The sequence below is a fragment of the Manis pentadactyla genome, chromosome 11 (assembly GCF_030020395.1).
Source record: "Manis pentadactyla isolate mManPen7 chromosome 11, mManPen7.hap1, whole genome shotgun sequence".
NCBI lineage: Eukaryota > Metazoa > Chordata > Mammalia > Pholidota > Manidae > Manis > Manis pentadactyla.
Window position 1 is genome coordinate 83,218,127 of NC_080029.1, and position 24,200 is coordinate 83,242,326.

General features: G+C 42.5%; 1 protein-coding gene across 11 annotated transcripts in view; it reads right to left on the reverse strand.

Annotated features, from left to right (window-relative positions):
• RYR3 (ryanodine receptor 3) overlaps positions 1–24,200 on the reverse strand; it is a 515,713-nt gene that overhangs the window by 162,011 nt on the left and 329,502 nt on the right. For all 11 annotated transcript variants that reach the window (XR_008992553.1, XR_008992552.1, XM_057488647.1 and 8 more), the window contains exons 33-38: positions 21,932–22,018; positions 21,317–21,543; positions 19,074–19,869; positions 16,830–17,030; positions 4,407–4,509; positions 3,454–3,591 (exon numbers count right to left, since the gene is read on the reverse strand). Coding sequence is in view for 9 of the 11 variants with exons in the window: in XM_057488647.1 (XP_057344630.1) it covers positions 3,454–3,591; positions 4,407–4,509; positions 16,830–17,030; positions 19,074–19,869; positions 21,317–21,543; positions 21,932–22,018 (1,552 nt within the window). In the remaining 2 variants the exon portion in view is untranslated. The remainder of the gene's footprint in view (positions 1–3,453; positions 3,592–4,406; positions 4,510–16,829; positions 17,031–19,073; positions 19,870–21,316; positions 21,544–21,931; positions 22,019–24,200) is intronic.

Consider the following 24,200-nt stretch of genomic DNA (forward strand, 5'->3'; position numbering starts at 1 on the left):
TTGAATAAATAAGTATTCAAGAACTCTTCACAGCCACTGCATATGGGAACAGGATATTACTATATAACACAGGTGGGAATTGGACTCAGGTGGACAAAGGTTTGAATTATAATGCCACCACTGTGTAACTTTGTAAAGCTACTTATCTGTCCTTACTTCAGTTTCTTTTCAATTGTAAAACAGGAATAAAATCATCCACTGCATATTGTTCTAAGGATTAAATGAGGTCATACTTATGGAAGTGCTTAAGACAATGTTGAGGACACAGTGGGTCCTGTGTAAATGTTAACCCCTCCCTCTCTGCAACTGCAAAGCCAAGAAATATAAAATATGTGGGCACAACTAGCATGTCACACTCTAAGGCTGAATACAGTTTAACCACTGGATTTTTTTCAAGACAAGTTCACAAGCACCTCCTACCTTCCCACTCTATCCCATTCTATTCCTTTCATGATTCAGCCAACCCCAACTCACTGCCACTCCTGGAAGATGACCTAAACTTTTGTGCCTCTGGCCCTTTGAAGCAGCTCTTTTCATCAAAAACACCTTTCCCTTCTTATTTCATCTACCCATCTACATTCTTTCTGTACACTTTCCCAGTCCTCTCCTGTGGCCACCTACGGTATTTTATCTGCACTTTTATTACAGCATATCCAAACTCATGATTGTACTGACCTGCCTGTTCACACCCATTTCCTCCTTTGTCCATAAGGTCCTCATTTCTTCATTTTTGTGGGCCTTGTGTGATGTGGTCCAAGCAGTAAGATCCAGTAAGGACAAAAAAGACACAGCTACCTCCCATAAGGTGGACAGGTGTACACACCCAGGTAGAAATTCCATGAGATGGCTGGGGCAGGGGGAGGGAGGATAAGGTTGAAAGACTTCATAGAAGGAGGGAGGGGGTGGTGGTGGTGGTGGTGGTGGTGTGTGTGTGTCTGTCTTGTGGGGAGAGGCTATTTGGAGAGGACTCAGAGAGGCTGAGAAACACTATGTGAATGCCATCGAAGCACCTAGAACTAAGTTGCCGTACTTTGTGTGTATTTGTGTTGGGGCCCAGGACTTATTTTGGTGAACAATAGACTTTTTTCCCTCCTCAGCACTAAAACAGGCTGCAGCATTTAGGTGCAAGAGAATTTTGGTCCAGGGCTTTTATGACGTTCAGTGGGCACGAGCTGGACCAGAGCTGACACAAGTAGCAGCTTTCATCAGAGCGAGATGATAAACAATCCTCCCACGGGGAAAGTGTTTAGTGAATCACAGAGATCAGGAATGCACTGACTTGGAGCTGTAAAGTGACAGGTGATTTTCATTTTGTTAATTTCAGAACTTAGCAGAAATAGCTGGTTAGCCTCTTTTGGAGGAATAACTCTGGCTACACATTTATATTCAAGGAAACCCTGCTTAAACTGTAGTGTATGAGAAGCACCCACCTAAAACTAATAGACAAAACATTTTCTAGGGAATATGCTGCATTGGGATATGGAAGGAAAATGCAGCCTAGTATAGTGGGATGCTACTATTAGATTTTTTTTTTACCTCTTCATTATTATATGATCTTTTGATAAGATTGTAACAGCCTTCATGGACAGTATGGCTTGGAGTTAGTTTAGGCAAATCTCTATAAAACTGAGCTAGCTAAGTAGGATTCTCTTCAATTTCAGGACACTGTTGCTTCCTCTTGCCTAGAAAAGTTGAGGTTTCCCTGCAGGTCAGGCCAATACCAGCTGCTCATAGAGGAGAAGTTGCACCACTTGCCCTGAAAACTGAGTCCAGATTTTTGGCTTGTTGACTTCTTGACATTAAAATTTTGACTTGTGTTGGACTCAAATTTCCTACACATAACAGACTCACAGTAGTGAGTTACCTTGCAGATGTAGTAAGCAAGATTTTTAAAAAGATGATGGTTTTAAAAAGCCATTCTGTATGTAATAGTGATGTTGGGGGCTCATGATATTTATGCTGATATATAAATTCTTGGTAAGCTTCATGCAACAATGGGAAGAAAGTGGGACCTGAGTTAGAAGACCTGAATCAAGTCACAGCTTCACTCAATTCTAAACATGCTTATGGAAGGGAAGCAGCATGGAGGGAAGACAGAAGTCTCCTACTGGGGTGGTCTGGTTTGGAGGTCCTACCAGAACAGAGTGTGGTCTTCTGCCTGAGGCCTAAGGCAGCAGTGCTAAACACCACAATCTCTGGAGACTGGGCACCATTCTTAGAGTTTGGGAGACTTCACAGAGCCAGGTGATTGATTTCACCTGACTTTATTTACCTAACATGAAATGGTCGCCTCATGGGACCCCCAGTTGTGATGTATTGTTATGAAGATGCATCCACTTTCAAAAGAGACTCTCAGCAGCTAATATGGGTCAGTTCCGTCTATTTTTAGTTCTACTTTGGCAGTAACCACAAAGGGAGTCTAAACTCACTTTCTGCCTTGAGAATCTTACTAGTATGTCCCCACCAAAAGCTGATCAAGATTGCCAGCACACCTGCTGCCAAGTACCCCCTACATTTTTCCAGAAGCTTCAATACTTGTGCTGTTGAATGGTGAGGATTCTTTCCCTTCAGAGACACTCTGACAAAGATGGAAGGTCAATGTAAAGGGCAATAAAATGTGTGAACCCCAAAGTAGTGTTTTCCAACAAACCAATCATCTCTTGATGGTCTATTGCTCCAGTCAATGATTTGAAAGCATGTTCTAAAATTGATAAAGGCAACTACAGTAAACCTGGTAAGTTCCTTCTTCTTTAGACACATGGAATGTTTGCAGAATTTTGTACTAAAGAGCAAACTGATTATATATAATACACAGACAATCTTCTTCTTGAAATGTAATGGTTTACAGACAGTAAAATGCCCTGCAGAACAAATTATGAGCTGGTTTCAACATGAGTCAAAATGGTAGGAGTCATCTACACTGTAAGGATTAGAGAAAGGAGGACAAGGTTTGGCCTTGAAAAATAGAAGGCCAGAGTTTCCTCAGAGGTGATATTATGAAAAGGGTAGCTGAAAACAAAAACAGCCCCTACATCTATTTTCTTTTCTCCCCATTTATTATGTTACGCTATTTCCTCAGTAAGGAAGTTTTCAATGCTAAGGAACCACAAGCAGAGGTGACAGAAACAACAATGGTTAGGTGAGGAAGACAATGGAAACAAAAGCACAGAATCTGTTTATAGGCATTTTTAACTAATCAAACAAGAGTAGACTCAGCAAGTAATAGATCCCCTAGATTTCAGAAGACCCTGAAGGTAAGTTTCTTAAATCAGAGGAAAAGCATAATCCCAAATACACAAGAACCACCACCAGTTGCAGCAGAATGCCCAGGTGCTTCCTTTGAAGCTAAGCAGCCCATCTCTACCTCACGGTATTAGAAAGCCAGTTACCTTTAATTAAGTCTTAGAAGAGCACTGTTGGGCAGCACTGTGATTGAGAGGCACTGTCACTTACTAGGGCTTCTCTCTTCTTCCTCTGCCCGCTGCTCCTTCTCAGGCATGGGAGGGCCTCTGATTTTATACACCAGGGCACAGAGCTTTCCAGTCCAGGAGGTGTCTTCCTCCTCCTCTTCCTCCTCCTCCAGGGGAACCCCTAATAAGTCACACATCAGTGTGAAAATCTCAAACAGTGCATGAAACCACTATATGATTGAAAGAACATAAATACTCTGCTTCTCACCATTCTGGCACTTTCTGAAGGTACTATAGGCAACCTCCCATGAATATTTGCCTACATAATGTCTTTTGGCAAGTCTTTTAAAAAGATGATTTTTTGTATACAAGAACAAGTAATTTCAATTCCAAGACCTAAATTTTTCTAACCTATACCATAAGAGGGCTCTAGAGTCTCTAGAAAGAAAGAGTTATTACTGAGTCATTTCAAATGAAAAGACTGTCTATTATCCACATATTACTCAATCCGCTCCTGTACAAGTGGCACAAATACTGAGAGGCTTAAAACCCTTAAAACCTGCAGATATGTATCAGAGCAGGGACTGCTGGCTACAAATCCTTCAGGGCAGAAGTTTACCATACTTGTCTGACTGCAAAAGCTAAAAAGCCATGAGGATCAAGAATCGTGCGTGACTCAACTGAGAGCAGGGTCCCAACTATCTAACTTTAAGTAAAGTGGGTGAGGTTTATGCAAAGATCAGCTCTTTTCTTTTCTTCTCCAGAGAGTTCCCTCTCTTCTCTCTCAGCAGAGTTTCTTCTAGGTAGGAGTTTCAGTCACATATGCCAGGATTCCTTCCTCTAACTTCTCTGACCCAAGTAGATTGGAAAGAACCATTTCCTGAACAATCAGCATTTTAATTTTAAATAGAAAACTAATTTCCCACCCACCACCAGCTTCTAATGTAGAATGAGAAACAGACTCATCTTGGCCAAAGCTTGCAGGCAGAAGCTCACCACAGTGGATAAGGAGGTCCTCATGGAAGTCATACAGCTCCTCCTGGATCTCGCCTGGGCAGGGGCAATTCTCTCCCAGTTGAAAGTTAAGAAGCATGTTGATCTTTGAGAGACAAAGAACGGTTAGTTGGTTCTTTTTTTTTTTTTTTTTTTTTAGATAATTATTTTTTATTGAAGGGTAGTTGACACACAGTATTACATTACATTAGTTTCAGGTGTACAACACAGTGATTCAACATTTATATACATGATAATTCTAAGTACCAGCTATCACCATACCAAGTTGTTACAATATTTTGACTATATTCCTTATGCTATACATTACATCCCGGTTGCTTATTTATTTTACAATTGGAAGTGTGTACTTTTTCTTGGTTGTTGTTGTTAGGGCATCTGTCATATTTATTGATCAAATGGTTGTTAACAACAATAAAATTCTGTATAGGGGAGTCAATGCTCAATGCACAATCATTAATCCACCCCAAGCCTAATTTTCGTCAGTCTCCAATCTTCTGAAGCATAACGAACAAGTTCTTACATGGAGAACAAATTCTTACATAGTGAATAAGTTACATGGTGAACAGTACAAGGGCAGTCATCACAGAAACTTTTGGTTTTGCTCATGCATTATGAACTATAAACAGTCAGTTCAAATATGAATACACATTTGATTTTTATACTTGATTTATATGTGGATACCACATTTCTCTCTTTATTATTTTTAATAAGATGCTGAAGTGGTAGGTAGATACAACATAAAGGTAGAAAACATAGTTTAGTGTTGTAAGAGAGCAAATGTAGATGATCAGGTGTGTGCCTGTAGACTATGTGTTAATCCAAGCTAGACAAGGGCAATAAAACATCCACATATGCAGAAGATTTCTCTCAGAACAGGGGGGGTGAGGTTCTAAGCCTCACCTCTGTTGATCCCCAATTTCTAACCTGATGACCCCCCTGCGACTGTGCCTGTCTTAGGTTGTTCCTCCCTTGAGGAATCTTACCCGTCTCTGGCTAACCAGTCATCTTCCGGGGCCATACAGGGAAATGTGAAGTTGGTAAGTGAGAGAGAAGCCTTATTGTTTGAAATGGTTAGCTTTTTATTTCTTTGCATATTTATGCCCTGTGGCTTCTATGCCCAGCATTTGTCTTGAGGTATCTTTACCACTTGGAGGAGTTATGATACTCGGTAAATTTGATATGAGGCACGAATTCTATTTAAGAATTCGTTGTAATTAGGAAGGAAGAAGAAAAGCTATAGAAGTAGCAGGCGGGAGAAAACATGGGAAGATTGATTATTTCTTTGACATATCTTCTTGTAGAGTAACTTCAGCATGTATAGATCTTAAGCTACTACTTAAATTGCGCACACACATTAACATAATAGGAGTATAGTTACATAACCAAAGCATACCTGTAATTACCAGCCATCTCCAGTGAAACCAAGAAAAACAGTTAGGCACCCTAGGCATTTGTGAAAACTTATCAAAGATATGATGGTTATTATCTAACTGAATTTGAATAGTTTGAGAAAAATCAGACAAATTAAAACAACCCATTCCTGGGCACTGTTCACATCCCATATGTTCTTTTAACAGTAAATAGTCTGTAGTTGTAAGATTTTGGAGCGCTACAATTTGCACTTCTCCTAATTCTTGGTTGAGTTCCAACAGTATAGATCCAGTCAAATTTGTTGTTTTACTGTATGCACAGGCCAGCTTAGATATCTCCTTCATTCCCATGGCAAGTCCAGGAGCTGGTGGGATGAGTGCATCTACAGCTGTAGCAGTGCGTGGATCTTTGTTGGGGTTTTTTGATGATCATCTTCTGGCATGAGTCTTCCCGAGAGTGCTGATGTTGGAGGTTCTCTTTCATATCGTTTCTTAGTTCATTTTCGGGGTAGCCAAATTAGGCTTTGATCCTCTGTATAAACACAAACAGACCCTTTGCCTACACTTTTATATGTCCTTTATATCATTGTGTAGAACTCATTAGAGGTCACCACATAGGAACTGCATTTTTTTTTTTAATCATTAATCTACACTTACATGACGAATACTTACGAATACTTTGTTTACTAGGCTCTCCCCTATACCAGGTCCCCCCTATATACTCCTTTACAGTCACTGTCCATCAGCGTAGCAACCTGTTGTAGAATCACTACTTGTCTTCTCTGTGTTGTACAGCCCTCCCCTTTCTCCCACCCCGCTATGGATGCTAATCTTAATACCCCCCTACTTCTCCCCCCCTTATTCCTCCCTACCCACCCATCCTCCCCAGTCCCTTTCCCTTTGGTACCTGTTAGTCCATTCTTGAGTTCTGTGATTCTGGTGCTGTTTTGTTCCTTCAGTTTTTCCTTTGTTCTTATATTCCACAGATGAGTGAAATCATTTGGTATTTCTCTTTCTCTGCTTGGCTTGTTTCACTGAGCAAAATACCCTCCAGCTCCATCCATGTTGCTGCAAATGGTTGGATTTGCCCTTTTCTTATGGCTGAGTAGTATTCCATTGTGTATATGTACCACATCTTCTTTATCCATTCATCTATCGATGGACATTTAGGTTGCTTCCAATTCTTGGCTATTGTAAATAGTGCTGCGATAAACATAGGGGTGCACTGATCTTTCTCATACTTGATTGCTGCATTCATTGGGTAAATTCCTAGGAGTGCAATTCCTGGGTCAAATGGTAAGTCTGTTCTGAGCATTTTGATGTACCTCCATACTGCTTTCCACAATGGTTGAACAAGTTTACATTCCCACCAGCAGTGTAGGAGGGTTCCTCTTTCTCCACAGCCTCGCCAACATTTGTTGTTGTTTGTCTTTTGGATGGCAGCCATCCTTACTGGTGTGAGGTGATACCTCATTGTAGTTTTAATTTGCATTTCTCTGATAATTAGCGATGTGGAGTATCTTTTCATGTGTCTGTTGGCCATCTGTATTTCTTTTTTGGAGAACCGTCTGTTCAGTTCCTTTGCCCATTTTTTAATTGGGTTATTTGTTTTTTGATTGTTGAGGCGTGTGAGCTCTTTATATATTCTGGACGTCAAGCCTTTATCGGATGTGTCATTTTCAAAGATATTCTCCCATACTGTAGGGTTTCTTTTTGTTCTATTGATGGTGTCTTTTGCTGTACAGAAGCTTTTCAGCTTAATATAGTCCCACTTGTTCATTTTTGCTGTTGTTTTCCTTGCCCGGGGAGATATGTTCAAGAAGAGGTCACTCATGTTTATGTCTAAGAGGTTTGTGCCTATGTTTTCTTCCAAGAGTTTAATGGTTTCATGACTTACATTCAGGTCTTTGATCCATTTTGAGTTTACTTTTGTATATGGGGTTAGACGATGGTCCAGTTTCCTTCTCCTACATGTAGCTGTACAGTTTTGCCAGCACCATCTGTTGAAGAGACTGTCATTTTGCCATTGTATGTCCATGGCTCCTTTATCAAATATTAATTGACCATATATGTCTGAGTTAATGTCTGGATTCTCTAGTCTGTTCCATTGGTCTGTGGCTCTGTTCTTGTGCCAGTACCAAATTGTCTTGATTACTATGGCTTTATAATAGAGCTTGAAATTGGGGAGTGAGATCCCCCCTACTTTATTCTTCTTTCTCAGGATTGCTTTGGCTATTCGGGGTCTTTGGTGGTTCCATATGAATTTTTGAATTATTTGATCCAGTTCATTGAAGAATGTTGCTGGTAGTTTCATAGGGATTGCATCAAATCTGTATATTGCTTTGGGCAGGATGGCCATTTTGACGATATTAATTCTTCCTAGCCATGAGCATGGGATGCGTTTCCATCTGTTAGTGTCCCCTTTAATTTCTTTTAAGAGTGACTTGTAGTTTTCAGAATATAAGTCTTTCACTTCTTTGGTTAGGTTTATTCCTAGGTATTTTATTTTTTTGGATGCAATTGTGAATGGAGTTGTTTTCCTGATTTCTCTTTCTGTTGGTTCATTGTTGGTATATAGGAAAGCCACAGATTTCTGTGTGTTGATTTTGTATCCTGCAACTTTGCTGTATTCCGATATCAGTTCTAGTAGTTCTGGGGTGGAGTCTTTAGGGTTTTTTATGTACAGTATCATGTCATCTGCAAATAGTGACAGTTTGACTTCTTCTTTGCCAATCTGGATTCCTTGTATTTTTTTGTTTTGTCTGATTGCCGTGGCTAGGACCTCTAGTACAATGTTAAATAACAGTGGGGAGAGTGGGCATCCCTGTCTAGTTCCCGATCTCAGCGGAAATGCTTTCAGCTTCTCGCTATTCAATATAATGTTGGCTGTGGGTTTTTCATAGATGGCCTTTATTATGTTGAGGTACTTGCCCTCTATTCCCATTTTGCTGAGAGTTTTTATCATGAATGGATGTTGAACTTTGTCAAATGCTTTTTCAGCATCTATGGAGATGATCATGTGGTTTTTGTCTTTCTTTTTGTTGATGTGGTGGATGATATTGATGGACTTTCGAATGTTGTGCCATCCTTGCATCCCTGGGATGAATCCCACTTGGTCATGGTGTACGATGGTTTTGATGTATTTTTGAATTCGGTTTGCTAAAATTTTGTTGAGTATTTTTGCGTCTACGTTCATCAGGGATATTGGTCTGTAGTTTTCTTTTTTGGTGGGGTCTTTCCCTGGTTTTGGTATTAGGGTGATGTTAGCTTCATAGAATGAGTTTGGGAGTATCCCCTCCTCTTCTATTTCTTGGAAAACTTTAAGGAGAATGGGTATTATGTCTTCCCTGTATGTCTGATAAAATTCCGAGGTAAATCCATCTGGCCCGGGGGTTTTGTTCTTTGGTAGTTTTTTGATTACCGCTTCAATTTCGTTGCTGGTAATTGGTCTGTTTAGATTTTCTGTTTCTTTTTGGGTCAGTCTTGGAAGGTTGTATTTTTCTAGGAAGTTGTCCATTTCTCCTAGGTTTCCCAGCTTGTTAGCATATAGGTTTTCATAGTAGTCTCTAATAATTCTTTGTATTTCTGCGGGATCTGTTGTGATTTTTCCTTTCTCATTTCTGATACTGTTGATTTGTGTTGACTCTCTTTTCCTCTTAATAAGTCTGGCTAGAGGCTTATCTATTTTGTTTATTTTCTCGAAGAACCAGCTCTTGGTTTCATTGATTTTTGCTATTGTTTTATTCTTCTCAATTTTATTTATTTCTTCTCTGATCTTTATTATGTCCCTCCTTCTGCTGACCTTAGGCCTCATTTGTTCTTCTTTTTCCAATTTTGATAGTTGTGACATTAGACCTTTCATTTGGGATTGCTCTTCCTTTTTTAAATATGCTTGGAGTGCTATATACTTTCCTCTTAAGACTGCTTTTGCTGCGTCCCACAGAAGTTGGGGCTTAGTGTTGTTGTTGTCATTTGTTTCCATATATTGCTGGATCTCCATTTTGATTTGGTCATTGATCCATTGATTATTTAGGAGCGTGTTGTTTAGCCTCCATGTGTTTGTGAGCCTTTTTGCTTTCTTTGAACAGTTTATTTCTAGTTTAATGCCTTTGTGGTCTGAAAAGTTGGTTGGTAGGATTTCAATCTTTTGGAATTTACTGAGGCTCTTTTTGTGTCCTAGTATGTGGTCTATTCTGGAGAATGTTCCATGTGCACTTGAGAAGAACGTGTATCCTGTTGCTTTTGGATGTAGAGTTCTGTAGATGTCTATTAGGTCCATCTGTTCTAGTGTGTTGTTCAGTGCCTCTGTGTCCTTACTTATTTTCTGTCTGGTGGATCTGTCCTTTGGAGTGAGTGGTGTGTTGAAGTCTCCTAGAATGAATGCATTGCATTCTATTTCCTCCTTTAGTTCTGTTAATATTTGTTTCAGGTATGTTGGTGCTCCTGTATTGGGTGCATATATATTTATAATGGTTATATCCTCTTGATGGACTGAGCCCTTTATCATTATGTAATGTCCTTCTTTGTCTTTTGTTACTTTCTTTATTTTGAAGTCTGTTTTGTCTGATACCAGAATTGCAACACCTGCTTTCTTCTCTCTGTTGTTTGCTTGAAATATCTTTTTCCATCCCTTGACTTTAAGTCTGTGCGCATCTTTGGGTTTGAGGTGAGTCTCTTGTAAGCAGCATATGGATGTATCTTGCTTTTTTATCCATTCTATTACTCTGTGTCTTTTGATTGGTGCATTCAGTCCATTTACATTTAGGGTGATTATTGAAAGGTATGAATTTATTGCCATTGCAGGCTTTAAGTTTGTGGTTACCAAAGGTTTAGGGTTAGCTTCTTTACTGTCTTACTGTCTAACTTAACTCGCTTGTTGAGCTGTTATAAACACAATCTGATGATTCTTTATTTCTCTCCCTTCTTATTCCTCCTCCTCCCTTCTTCATATGTTGGGTGTTTTGTTGTGTGCTCTTTTTAGGAGTGCTCCCATCTAGAGCAGTCCCTGTAGGATGCCCTGTAGAGGTGGTTTGTGGGAGGCAAATTCCCTCAACTTTTGCTTGTCTGGGAATTGTTTAATCCCTCCTTCATATTTAAATGATATTCGTGCTGGATACAGTAGTCTTGGTTCGAGGCCCTTCTGTTTCATTGCATTAAGTATATCATGCCATTCTCTTCTGGCCTGTAGGGTTTCTGTTGAGAAGTCTGATGATAGCCTGATGGGTTTTCCTTTGTAGGTAACCTTTTTTTTCTCTCTGGCTGCTTGTAATACTTTGTCCTTGTCTTTGATCTTTGCCATTTTAATTATTATGTGTCTTGGTGTTGCCCTCCTTGGATCCCTTGTCATGGGAGTTCTGTGTACCTCTGTGGTCTGAGAGGCCATTTCTTCCCCTAGTTTGGGGAAATTTTCAGCAATTATTTCTTCAAAGACATTTTCTATCCCCTTTTCTCTCTCTACTTCTTCTGGAATGCCTATGATTCTTATATTATTTCTTTTATATTGATCACTCAGCTCTCTTAAAATTCTTTCATTCCTGGAGATCCTTTTATCTCTCTCTGCATCAGCTTCTCTGCGTTCCTGTTCTCTGTTTTCTAGTCCATTAATGGTCTCTTGCATCTCGTCCATTCTGTTTTGAAGTCCTTCCAGAGCTTGTTTTATTTCTGAATTCTCCTTCCTTAGTTCTTGCATATTTCTCTGCAAGTCCATCAGCATGGTTATGACTTTTGTTTTGAATTCTTTTTCAGGTAGACTGGCTAAATCTATCTCCCCAGATTCCTTCTCAGGGGAAGATGTAGCAGATGCCGAAGCTGTCTGGGTTAGTCTTGTCTGAATCATATTTTTTTGCCTTTTCATGTTGACAGGTGCTATTGACTGTCAGCTGGGAGGGCCAAAATTTTCACTTACTACTGGCCTTTCTTTACTGGGGCAACTGCGACCCCTAGTGGCTTGTGTTGGGTAATTGCGTGTAGAGTGGGTCTTTGTGTCTTGCCCGGCCGGAAGGGAGAAATTTCCCTTTCTGTGGGCGGAATTTGTCTCAGGCTGCTTCTCTGCTTTCGCAGCGCCCGGTGGGGTAATGGATGCGGGGGCTGCTTGACTGTTTGCTTCCGTGAGGGGTCTCAGAGCTGTTGCCCAGGGGGTTAGTGCACCCGGTTTTCCCTGTAATTTCCAGCTGCTGTACTGTGACCTGGGTTGTTTCCGTCAAGCTGTTAAGTCCCTGTCCCTTTAAGACTTTCAAAAAGCCCCCGCTTTTCTTTGTCACAGGGGCATCAGCTTCAGCACCCGCTCTGAGGTCTTACCCCCTGTTCTCCCAGTGTCCAGGGCCCCCTGGGCATATACTGTGTCTGCGCTCTGGCCCGGATGGCTGGGGCTGGGTGTTCGGCAGTCCTGGGCTCCGTCTCCCTCCCGCTCTGCCTATTGTTCTCCCGCCGGGAGCTGGGGGGAGGGGCGCTCGGGTCCCGCAGGGCCGGGGCTTGTATCTTACCCCTTTCACCAGTCGCTGGGTTCTCGCTGGTGTAGCTGCAGTCTGGCCACTGTCCTGCGTCTTCTGGTCTCTCTTTTAGGGCTAGTTGTGTTTGTTGTATTTTCAAAAGTATATATGTTTTTGGGAGGAGATTCCCACTGTCCTACTCACGCCGCCATGTTGGCTCCGCCCCCTCTAGGGTTAGTTGGTTCTTAATGTCAGGCCAAAGAATTCAGATCCTGCCTTAAACAGACACCTAACATTCTTCTCAAATTTTATTTAGCTCAATTTTTTCCTGGTACAGATGGACAACATTTAAACGTAGCTTTCACTTTTTTTTCTTAGTAAAATGGTAATTTACTAGTTGCACAAAATTTGGAAATACCTCAAGAAGAAAATGTGCTGAGATTCCATCCCCCAAGGATAACCACTGTTAATATTTTAGTTAATATCTTCCAGGCTTAAGGCATGCAGGTTGAGATCATACACTAGATAAACTTATTTGAAACTTAATTTTTCCACTTAACTGTTTATCTTGAGCACTTTCTTACTTTCTTAACCTGATTTTTAATAGGTACTCTGCATTTTGTCTTATGGATAAAAAGAAATTTATGTAAAATTAATGATGTTATACTTGTTTCCATTTTTTGTCCTTTAAAGTTGATTTGAATTTCCTTTCACTTAATTTTTGTTCGCATCTCTGATCATTTTCTTAGGATAAACTCCTAAAATTGAAATGACTGGATCAAAAGGTTTGCACATTTTAATGGCTTTTGATATAAACTGCCAAATTGCTCTCCAGAAAGCTCAGAACAATTTGTGTTATTAACAAATTCATACAAGAGTGTGTACTACTTTACCATCTCCATTACAGTAATGAGAGTTAACACATTTTCAAATAGTTTTCAATTTAATGGGTGAAAAATGCTGTACCCTGGTACTTTAATTTGCATTTAATTGGTGAGGTTGAACTTTTTCAGCACATAAGGACCATTTTTATTTTGTATTTTATAAATTTTTCATCACATTCTTCCTCCATTTTTCTTATAGGTAATTTTCTTTTAAAAATTCATTAGTGAGTGTTTTGTACATCTCTAGGCCATTAGCTTTCATAACATATGCTCCAAATATATTTCCCAGTTTTTAGTGAGCTCTTAATTTTGTTTACAGGATTTTTTGGGGCATATAAGTTCTCTGTTTTGCAGTCAATTATCATCTTTTCTTTTATAGTTTTTTTCTCAGGGATTTTTAACTGTTTTTATGCCATGAAGGTACTCTCACAGTCTGGTGAGATCCATAGGTTCCTTCTCAAGTTTGTATTTTAAATACATAAAATACAGAGAGAAACAATTATATTGATAGCCAGTTACCAAGATGGTAAGAAAAAATTTGTGATACAGTAACATAAGTACTTGTTTATTAGCTCAGATAACAAATAAATAGAAAGATCTAATGGCAGGTCTTATCTCCAAAGTGTTATTGAAGTAGTGAGGAATGGAAATGATATTTCAAGGTATGATAACCACTATGACATGAAAAAATATGCAATTTCTGTTGCTGACAAAATAGATACTGGCTTTGCTGCCTACACCTATAATTAAAAGAAATGCTATCAGAGTAGATAAAGAAAAAAAAGAGCTGATAAAAGTTGATAAAAAAAAAAGCGGTCATTCATTTCCCATGCAGATTCTTAGAGGTAGGAATTCTACCCACAGACCCATGACCCCAGGTAAATGAATATCTGGAGGGACTGAACCAATAACCAGAGGTAATCTTTGCTGCCTCACTCAGGGTAACCCAAACACCAGGAAGAAGGGTATTTTTTCTTTCTGTTTAGGATTTGTATGGTAAAAAATTTGCAATCTTTTATATTAAGCCATAAACATGTTTAATATATTAAGGATATCCTTATTTAAAGTTTCTACTGCAAACAATTTTTTGGAAGTAGGTAGAGGTATTGTTTGCAACAAAATAACATCCATAAAACAGGTTGGGAAAGTAATTTTGTGACTGTTCCACAGTGTTAACTTGTGTATCAATATATACAGATAGCTTGTTTATTAAATGAAAATAAGATCTGAAGATCTGATTTCAGAGTCAGAAAATTGATTTATTTACTGAAAGATCTTTCCCTCAGTGGAACACCTCAGAAGCAGTGGCCCACCAGCTTGCAAGACATAAAACGAAAAGGGGAGTGAGCTGTCTGCTGCCAGGCGCACCCTTTAGTGAAGTCCTTTTCAAAGTGAAAGGCTTGCTAACTAGGCTTGGCTAATTTGCCAATAACCACTGGACTAACTGCAGTTTTGCCTACTTTTGTTCTTAGTCACAACCTCCATGTATGCTTTTTTCATCTAGGTACTATGGATATCGGGCTGAAAACCTCCATTTTTCTCCTCAAAGGTAACAGAAGAATGAGGTAATCATATCACTGTTGTAAAATTCTTATTCTTATGCATCCTGTCTTCCAACTGATTTTGCATTGCTATACCTTGCAATTAATCTAAATCCTCCCTTGTTGAACTTAAATTCCTAATTATTTAGAGAGGTCTGTGGAGAGATTCCTTCTTGAAATGAATTCTCTGGAGGGGTGACCGAGGGACAACTGAGTTTGACAGAAGTTAGTATCCCTTCTCTTCTGGAAACTTGCTGAAAATATAAATTCTTAGGTCTCACCCTAAACCACCTGGGTTAGAAGCCCTAGAGTGGGACCAGCAATCTGTGTTTCATTAAGCTCTTCCCAGGAGTCTGAGGTCTTCCTTCTCAGGAATCACTGATCTAACACATCAGGGAAGAATTTCTTGAGTTACGACTTCTGAAATGAGTCTCAAATGATTGTTCAAAGGACTGTTCAGAAGTTAAGGAGGAAGTGATGGAAGGCCCTGGGGATGGCAGAAGGGGAGGCCAGGAGGCAGAATGGGGAAAGGAAGGGTGGGGGCTAACATGGCCCTTCCAGGAGCCAGGATCATGAACTACATTCATGAGGACAGTTAGGTGGACAGTGCAGTCCTCGCTGAGTTAAGGAGATGTGAGAAAACCTACAGAAACTCTCCTTACTGGGTCACTGACAGAAGGTCATAAAACACTCAGGAGGCAAATGCAAATATGTCTAACACTAAAACTTTTGATTGCTCGTAGAATTTATAGCATGTTTATTATATGACAGGTATGCTGCTAGACAACCTAAGTGAATTATCTCATGGGATCCTCACAAAAACCCACAGGCATTATCTACATTTTGTGGCTGAAGAAACTGAGACATGGAGAGGTAACGTGCCTGAGACCAGACCACACAGCAAGTGATGGTAAAGCCAGAACAGGGGCCATGGTCTGAAGCCAACACCAGTGTTCTAATTACAACATCATTCTCCCTTCCCATTATTCACAGTGAGTTGGCATTTGCCCAGCGAAGGAGGGAAAGTTCATCCCTATTACAAGTCTAACAGAAGCCTGACAACATTTGTAAAGCCTTCAAGAATAACTCAGGCTCTCCCTTTTTTCTCAGCAAGGCACAAGTTAACTCTGCCCACTGTTCTCATTTTGCCCCCGGTAAAGAGATGATAAGCTTTGCCTGCTCTTTTTAAGGCCAGTATCATTCAAATGCATCTTTTGAAAGCCAAGATATATAGTTCATTTTTTAAGCCAATATAAATATCTATTTTCTATAAAATAGGTTAGGAAAGTACTTGGACCAAGTTGTGCCATTAATCTAGGATGGTAGTAATTATACTAACAATTTATAGGTAGGCTGCTTATTAAATATAGATAAGATCCAAAGATCTTGTTCAGAGAAAGAAAACTAATTTCTTCACTGAAAGATCTATCTTCTCCTTTGAGCGCTCAGAAAGCTGTGGCCAAGCAGCCTGTAGGATTTATGTGGGCAGCTGAGCAGCAGGACAAATGGAAACTATTATTTTGCAAGATGCCCCTCCTTTATTTGGAAGTCTCTCAGAAGGATTTCTAGTCTTTTCAAAGCTGCCTTCCCATCTGCGCAAGCTGATGACAAGATGGGGCGCTGCAGAGATGAACACAACCCCACACAGAAGGGGAGCCTTGCTCACTTATCCTGTTCCCCAGCCTTCCTGGCTGGGAGGCTTTGTGAGGGTCTCGGTCACTGGGAAAGGGGTTTGGGCACTTAGGTAAGGAGGCCTGGGTACCCACTTTCATAAGTAGGGAAACGTTGACCATATTCTCCTGATCTCTGATAGAGAAGAGTGACTTCTGGGAAGACAGGGCAGAAATTCCTCTAAGCAGTGGGTCCTTGCTGGGCAAAGGGTGGATCCTGAGAGTGATCTGGTCTTTGGTTCAGTGATAGGGACATAGGCAGGAAGGAGTGTGGGAGGAGAGGACATACTACCCTATGTGTAGTTGCAGATGAGTTATTTTCCCACCAGATAACCAGCAGATGCTCCTCAGTGTCCCGAGCACAGGACCAGGCCTGACTCCTGGTGCCAGCTCATTTGATGTTCATCAGCGAGCATGGCTGCTCCGAGCACACAAAGGTTTCACGTGCTTTGCTTTGTAGGGTTCAAGTTCTTCCCCAGGAATGGGATGCAGGCTCCGGAAGGGGTTCTCACCTGCTCCTGTGGGGGTGAACGGAACTCTCTGGTCTTCCGGGCAGTCAGGGCTGCCGACATGTTCAGGGCCTGCATGAGCTCATTGTAGCGGAACTTCTGATTTGCCTGGAGCTTGGAGACATAAATGTCACCAAATGCCACGATGGCCTCCACTCGGTGCTGCAGCTCGCAGTCACAGAGATAGCTGAGGAGTTCACACATCTGCAACAAAAGTGTATATACATGCTAATATAATAATACTTCATAGACTGGTGAAGCAGCGACCATCCCCATTTTACAGAGGGTAACAGTGGGACTCAGGTGATTTAAGTAACTTGTCCAGGGTAACATAGTAACCACAGAGCTATTACTTGTATCCAAGTCAGCCTAAATCCAGCTCTTCATCACAAAGGCCAGCAGAACACCAGGTGATGAACTCTATAAAGGCACAGTAAATCTGCCTGCAGAGGGGGAGTAGAGCATTTCTAAGAGTGTTCTCCCACAGCTCTAAACTCAGTACTGAAAGCACCACTGAATTGTACCGGGGAGCTCTGGACCACGGGAAATCAATACTTCTGTTCCCCCACCCCCCAGTCTTTCATTGTTTTTGTTCATTGGCATTGTTTTTCTGTGAACAGTTCTTTGGGGTTGTTATTATTACTAATCTTATCACTATTGGAACACATACTAATAAGAAAAACAATGGCCATAACTTATTGAACTCTTACTTGCCAGACACTTTGCCAAGCACTTACCATCTCCTTTAGTCCTTAGTGCATTCCTGATTATTTTTTATTAAAGCAGAAGTTCTCTTAACCCTCCTCTGCTTAATCCCTCATGTGACTAACAAACACTGTCCAGTCGATCTGGGCACAGACAACATGCCTCTGCTGGTCCATATTCTTAACCTACAGGAATGGCCTCTGGCATATCCATACACCTCTGCTCCTGTCAGGGGAACTAGGACCCAGAGCATATGCCTGTCACACATGGGATTATAAGCACATTTAATTTAAAATCACGTGAGCCAATGCATTAGGAAAACTAAGCTGGGTGACTAGGGTCCATTTGTGAAAGGCCAAGTTTTTTTTTTTTCAATGCTAAAAATTGAGTGTGAGTTAGACAACTACAAAAAATGTGGGGAACTCATATAAATCTAGAAAAATTCAGCACTCAAGTTGCTTTCCAATTACCTTTAAATCTGCAAAATATCTTAAAGAACCCCCAGCTGATCATCATAGATGGTGTGTGACAGATGCCATCTATGCAAAAGAGAGGACCCTGCAAGCCAGTCAGGTACTCATGTTAAAGGTCTTCGCTCCACATCAGGATAGCACATTCATATGTTTTAATAAGACATCTTTGGCATATTTGTAAACATTTTTATGCTTCTCTATATTCAACATTTTGATAAACTGACCACCTACCAATCCTATCATCACACTTGATAAAATAGCTTCAACTGCAGATTATTATAATACATTTATGCTAAAATGTACATCATGCTGTATAGTATAAAATACCCTTTAATATTATATTTTATTATATTATCACCCACATTTATAAATCTTAAGGCTAAGGCTTTGATGGGCTGCTGACTTGGCAGGATTAGCTTGTAAGTGGCTGAAGGATGCCTGAGCCAGGCTCACTGAGTAGGATTGACTATTCTGCTCTATTAATTTTCATGTCTCTTTTCTCAGTGCCCAGAAAAAGTTACCATCTTCAGTGCACCACTGATGCTCGCTTACATCTAGTAAGACTATGTTTTAGGAAACAGTGAGGTTGCCCAGCTGGTGCCAAGGGGGCAGCTGTAAGTGAGCAAGATTCTTTCCTTAGCTCAGATGGCAGCTTTGAGAGCCGGTGCTACAGGTGCACATCAGCTCGGTGACCAGAGGCACCGAGTGAGAGCAGGCAGTGGGTGTGCGGCTGCCCTGGGAGACAGCTCCTTTGGCCTACTCCACCGCCAGAGGCCCCTCCCTTCTCCAGATGGGGTCTCCCAAAGGAACCCTTGAGTCCCAAATTCATCACTGGTACCAGGAAAACAATTCTAAAGCACATTCCTTACTGATGAAGGTTAATATTTTCATTCTGACTTAGGCATACACACCATAGCAGAAAAAAGCATGACCAATGATCAATCAATTGATCTCTGTCTGCTACACTTCAGGTTTAGGCCAGTACCCACTGTCCCAGCCCTACCACCAGGCTTCCCTGTTGCCCTCTCCAGCTCTTTTCAAGGCCAGGATCTTTGCTGGCCTGAGTTACCTGTAGTTTGACAGACTCTGGCAATCGGGTCTGCAACAAGCCTTTGACTGGAGCCTCCTTGCTGGCCTTTTCTCCAGCCTCCACTGCCTTCTCTTCTATCTGGGTCACCTCCTCCTTCTCTGCTCCTGCCTCTGTCTCCCCACAATGCTCGCCAAACACAGAGGGATCGATCAGGAGGAGGATCTGCCGGACGTCGTCATCATCAAACACCCTCATGACTAGCAGGGTTCCAATGAGTTTCAGCACAGGCACAAACTGGAACTCCACTGACCCCCCTACAGGGTCCCGGATGTGAGCCCCACTGCACTGCACTGCCTCCGTCAGCATGCTTAGCGCCTTGGTCTTGAGAATCTCCAAGGGAATCTCTGGACTCTGCTTCTGGTGCTCCTCACTGGTCATGACATAGCAAGGGGTGGAGAACCTGAATCCTGGTTTGAGGCATGTTCTCAGGCCCACCCCGGGCAGCCCATGCCTCTTGGACTCATCTGGATATAGGCAGATTCTCCTGGTGGTGCTGGTGATGGGGATGATGTACTCATTCTTCATCATTAGCTTCCTTTCCTTGGCACTGGCCAGGTGGATGCTGATGAGCAGGTCATAGAAACCAGACCGAAGGAGGCCGGGGAGGTACTTGTTGTCAATGGTGTAGAAGAGCTGGGAGAGGTCCACATGGCTGCACAGCGCATAAGCCACTCGGCTGTTTCCCAGGGCACACACGGCGCTATAGAGTCTCAGCGTGTGGTAATGGAACTGCATCAGGTCCTCCTGCTCACAGAGCTCCAGGATATCCACACACCTGAGAATGGGACAAGTAATCAGCCACTCCATTGAGAAAGAAAGTGCCAGAATTCATCAGGGTTCTTGCTCTCTGAATTCCCAGGGGGTAGAAGGATGGAGGAGTCTCTCCCACACTTTCTTTTACAGGTGATTCCAATCCCAGTTCTGGTCCATACCCCAGGTCCTAATTATTCTCCTTTTCTAACTACAAGGGTCTCAAGAGTCTGTGAGACTTAGAAGACATGGCTTATGCCTTTTATGAAAGTCCTCCTGATTAGAGAAAAACCCTAAACCGGAAAACCAAAAAGTATTCAGGTATACGACAGAGATGAGCTGGTTCTCTTACTTGGTTCAAGGGGATATTCTGTTTCTGGAGGTAAGAGCACCTCAGGAGATGTAGGTGAAGTCCTCTAATCTACCACCTGCAGCACCTGATCATCTCCACTCTCCCAGCATCCATGAGGCTTTCCCCAAATACACCTGCACTCTTGTCCAGAGAAGAAATACTGTCCAAACTGAGGTCAGTGACATCATCAGTTTACTTCCTCCTACCCAACTTTAGGGTCTACTGGCCTCTGTGCTGTTCCCTCATCTGTGGGAGGCACAGGGCATGGGCTCTCATCCTTGCCTAGATATTCCATTGCCTTGCTCCCCACTGGGGATTCTGAGGACCCTTTGCCATTGATTCACCTGGTTTACTGGACTCCTTGGCCATTTCTGCTCCTTCCCCACACTTGCCTGTCTTGCTGCTGCCCCTGACCCAGGGAATACCTAAATGGGAGCTACGTAGGTGTCAATATCTCCATCCACTCCTCATTACTTTACATTTTTAGTCCAAGAGATCAGGGGGTGATAGTACCCATAAAAATAAAATTTCTTACTACATACAGAAAACACACTTGACTCTTTCTATACGATCTCACTTTTTTCTCCTAGAAAACCTTTGGGTGAGCATTTATTTTACTGTAGCAATGAGGAAACTAAGGCCCAGAGTACATGAGTAACTTTTCCAAGGCCATACAGCAGAAAGTGATAGCACTGGGACTGAACGTAGTTCCATAACCCAAGAGTAGCTCTTAACAAGAGGAGACCAGGAGCCTGATTCTTGGCTCTCTAAGCAAGCAAGGCATGACTCATTCTCCCCGTTCTTGCCACCAGTGACATATATTTCAGGGGCTCCCTCCAGTCTTTAATTAAAGCATGGAAATTCCTGACTACAGGCACTAGGAGCTATAGTGAAGGCCCTTTGGCAGGCATAAGTAGTAACTAGCCTGCTGTTCTTTGAGTGAAAAATGAAAGTGGAGAAAGAAATGAAGGGAAACTGAGGTGTTAGGGAAATGGGTAGTCATGATGGGACAGAGCAGGGTCCTTGGCCAATGAGAATGCTCCTCCCTCCCTCCTGGGCTTGCTGGGTCCTACCTCACCAGCCTCCCAGCCTGCCCTTCCTCTACGGGCTCCTCCACTACCTGTTCTCCTCAGGGATGTGGAGCGCCATCATCTGCAGGGGCTCCAGGCACTGCACCGCCCAGCCATGGCGCTCGCTCACCCGCTCCATCTCCACCTTCAGGAAGCTGTTGGGCATGCGGCTCCACAGCACAGGCTGGATGGTCTGGACATCCAGCCGAGGGGGACACTGCGGGACTGGGTTCTTCTCTTCACTCTTAAATATGGCTGCTGACAGGGGCATCGCATTCTGGGACACGGAGGGAAGGCGTGAGAGAGGAAAACACATGGGCCATACAAAGATTCTCAGCTGCTGGATAAGGCACCTGGCCCACGATGACCAACATAGTATAAATTAAAGAGAGACCAATGTATCTCTTACCAGCCTTAATTAAGACTTTGCATAATGGATTATATGAGCATTAATTAATTCTTTCAGCTCCCAATACAGGTGGAAGAAGGGAAAAGTAAGAACCTATGTTACATCATATGACTTTCTCAGGCAGGTGTAGGGGCCTGGGGGGTGTATGAGAAGCAAGTGGTGACAGAATCCCGTTTTCTGAGGCCTAGGATTTCCACCCCCAATGGTCAATACTGCCTTCCCTGGTCAGAGCCATCAGTTGAGGGACAGAGAATACCTTCAGCTTCCCAAGTTCAAACTGAAACAAAGAAGTGCTTGTCGGCTGCAGGAAAACGGCTGGAAACACTTTGGTATTGGGCTCCACCTGGAAACAAAAACAAAGGGAGAGGCACGCCCAGCATCACAGAGTCGTAGACGGCTAAGGCACCGGGTGTTTTAGTCAACACCTCCATCCTAACGCCAGCAGAGAGAGGACAGCTAGCAGGCTGGTCACTCTCCACTGCTCAGGAGGATGGCCACAGGTGGGCCACCGATGCCAGCCATCGGTCACCGAACAGTGGGACGTGCCGGCTCTCCCTGGAGTGCGGGGATGCCTGGCATGGGATTATTTCTGAAGGCAAAGGACCATTGCACCGGCAAGCCCAGGGGGCTCTCCCAGCGGGGCTTCTCCACCTCTGCACTGCTGACATTTTGGGCTGGGTAACACTCTGTCATGGGGATGTCCTGAGCACTGCAGGATATTTAGTGGCATCTCTTGCCTCTACCCACCCCCACCACAGTCCTGACAGCCAAAAAATTTTTTAGAGATTGCCAAATGTCTGTCCCACAGAGGCGAGACCGCCTGCAATGGACTACTGTGTAGGCAGACACCGGGAGGAGCTTCCCCAGAATCACATAGAGGCTGCCTCCTGTTCTCAAAACCCTTCCTTTGCCCTTGGTTCTCTGGACTGCTCCCCATCGCTTTCTCACTCTTTATTATTCTAGTTCTTACATTAAGTGGTGCAGGACTCACTGACTCTCTCCTAGCTGCCACTTAGGTGAGGTGTGTGGGTTTGTTGATTCAATGACGTCAGGGGCTCTACTTATTAAGTGCTCACTCTGACGCAGGGCTTGTGATCAGACTTGGAAGACCATGGAAGAAGAAATGGGACTTTAATTCTACCAACCAATGTCCTTTGCCTTAAGGTAAATTCAGGCATTAGGAAATTCTGGCAATTCTCTTACAATTAGGGGATGATGGGTGTTGTGGGCATTCCCTACAGTTGGCCATTGAGTCACCCACTTGGATAATTCCCTTCTCTAGGACCCAAGCCTTGTTCCTGGCATAAAGAATATGGCAAAGGTGAAGTAACTGTTACTCCCTTGAATAGGCTACATTATAAAAGACTCTATCTCAGCATAATGAAGAGAAGATTCTCCAGTTGGCCTTGGAAAAGTAAGCAGCTGGGTTGTGAGGGGTATTTGGGGGAAAAAAATTCCAGGGGTTATCATGGGACTGGGAGTGGTCCCTGGCTACAGCCAGGGAGAAATGGAGCCTCAGATCTACAAATGCAAGTGACTGAATCCTGCCAACAGCCCATGTACTTGGAAAAGGACCCTGAGCCCCAGAAAAGAATGCATTCTGGTTCCATCTTGATTGCAGCTTGGTGAGACTCTGCACAGAGGACCGCTAAGCTGTGCCCTGACTCCTGAACCATGGAAACTGTTAGACAATAAACATATACTGTTTTAAGTCACTAAGTTTGTGGTGATGTGTTATACAGCAACATAAAATGAATACAGTGAGTTTTCCTTCTGTCAGAGTCTTTTTTACAAGCTTCTTTTGATGAACTTCATCAATGCAGTTTAGACATAAGATTGATAAAAACATATATCTTTATGGCTGTAAGTGACTTAAAAGATTGCCTGGTCAGTGCTATGATTTGCACATAGTGAAACAGGCCAGATTGGCTGCACCCGGGCTTGCACTGAGCATGTGGTCATTTCAGCACATGGCAGTGGGCTCGCGTGTCAAGTACAAACATTTGGATTCAGGTACCCATGGATGATATGAGGGGATAAAGGCCTGAAAAGCCAAAATGTGGGGATGGGACTGCTAGAACTGCATGGCTATGTCTGAAATAGGCTTTGTAAAGGACATTCAACAAATAACTATTCAGTGCCTATTATATGCTTTGTGTCAGGCTCTGAGTTTACAGCAGGGAGAGACACAAATAGGAAATTCAGTTTGAGGTTGTTTTGACTTTGGCCATCCCTAGGCTGGTCCCCATCTTTCTCAAATATCCAATATGTGACATCCAGAACAACTTTCAACCCTCAAATCATCGCAAGCTTTAGGAAGCAGAGTCCTGGTGGCTGGGAAAACTTCCCCTGCACTAGCAGGAAGCCCATGAGCCTGTGCTCAAGGGGAGAGAAGTGCATTCAGCATGTGCTGCACTAAGTCCCACCAGGACAGAGTGCTGAAAGGCTGAAAAGGGGGGCTCATTTTCAGGCCCATTAGGACTGGTCTCTGCAAACTTCACCAACCACCTAACCAAATGCCAGGC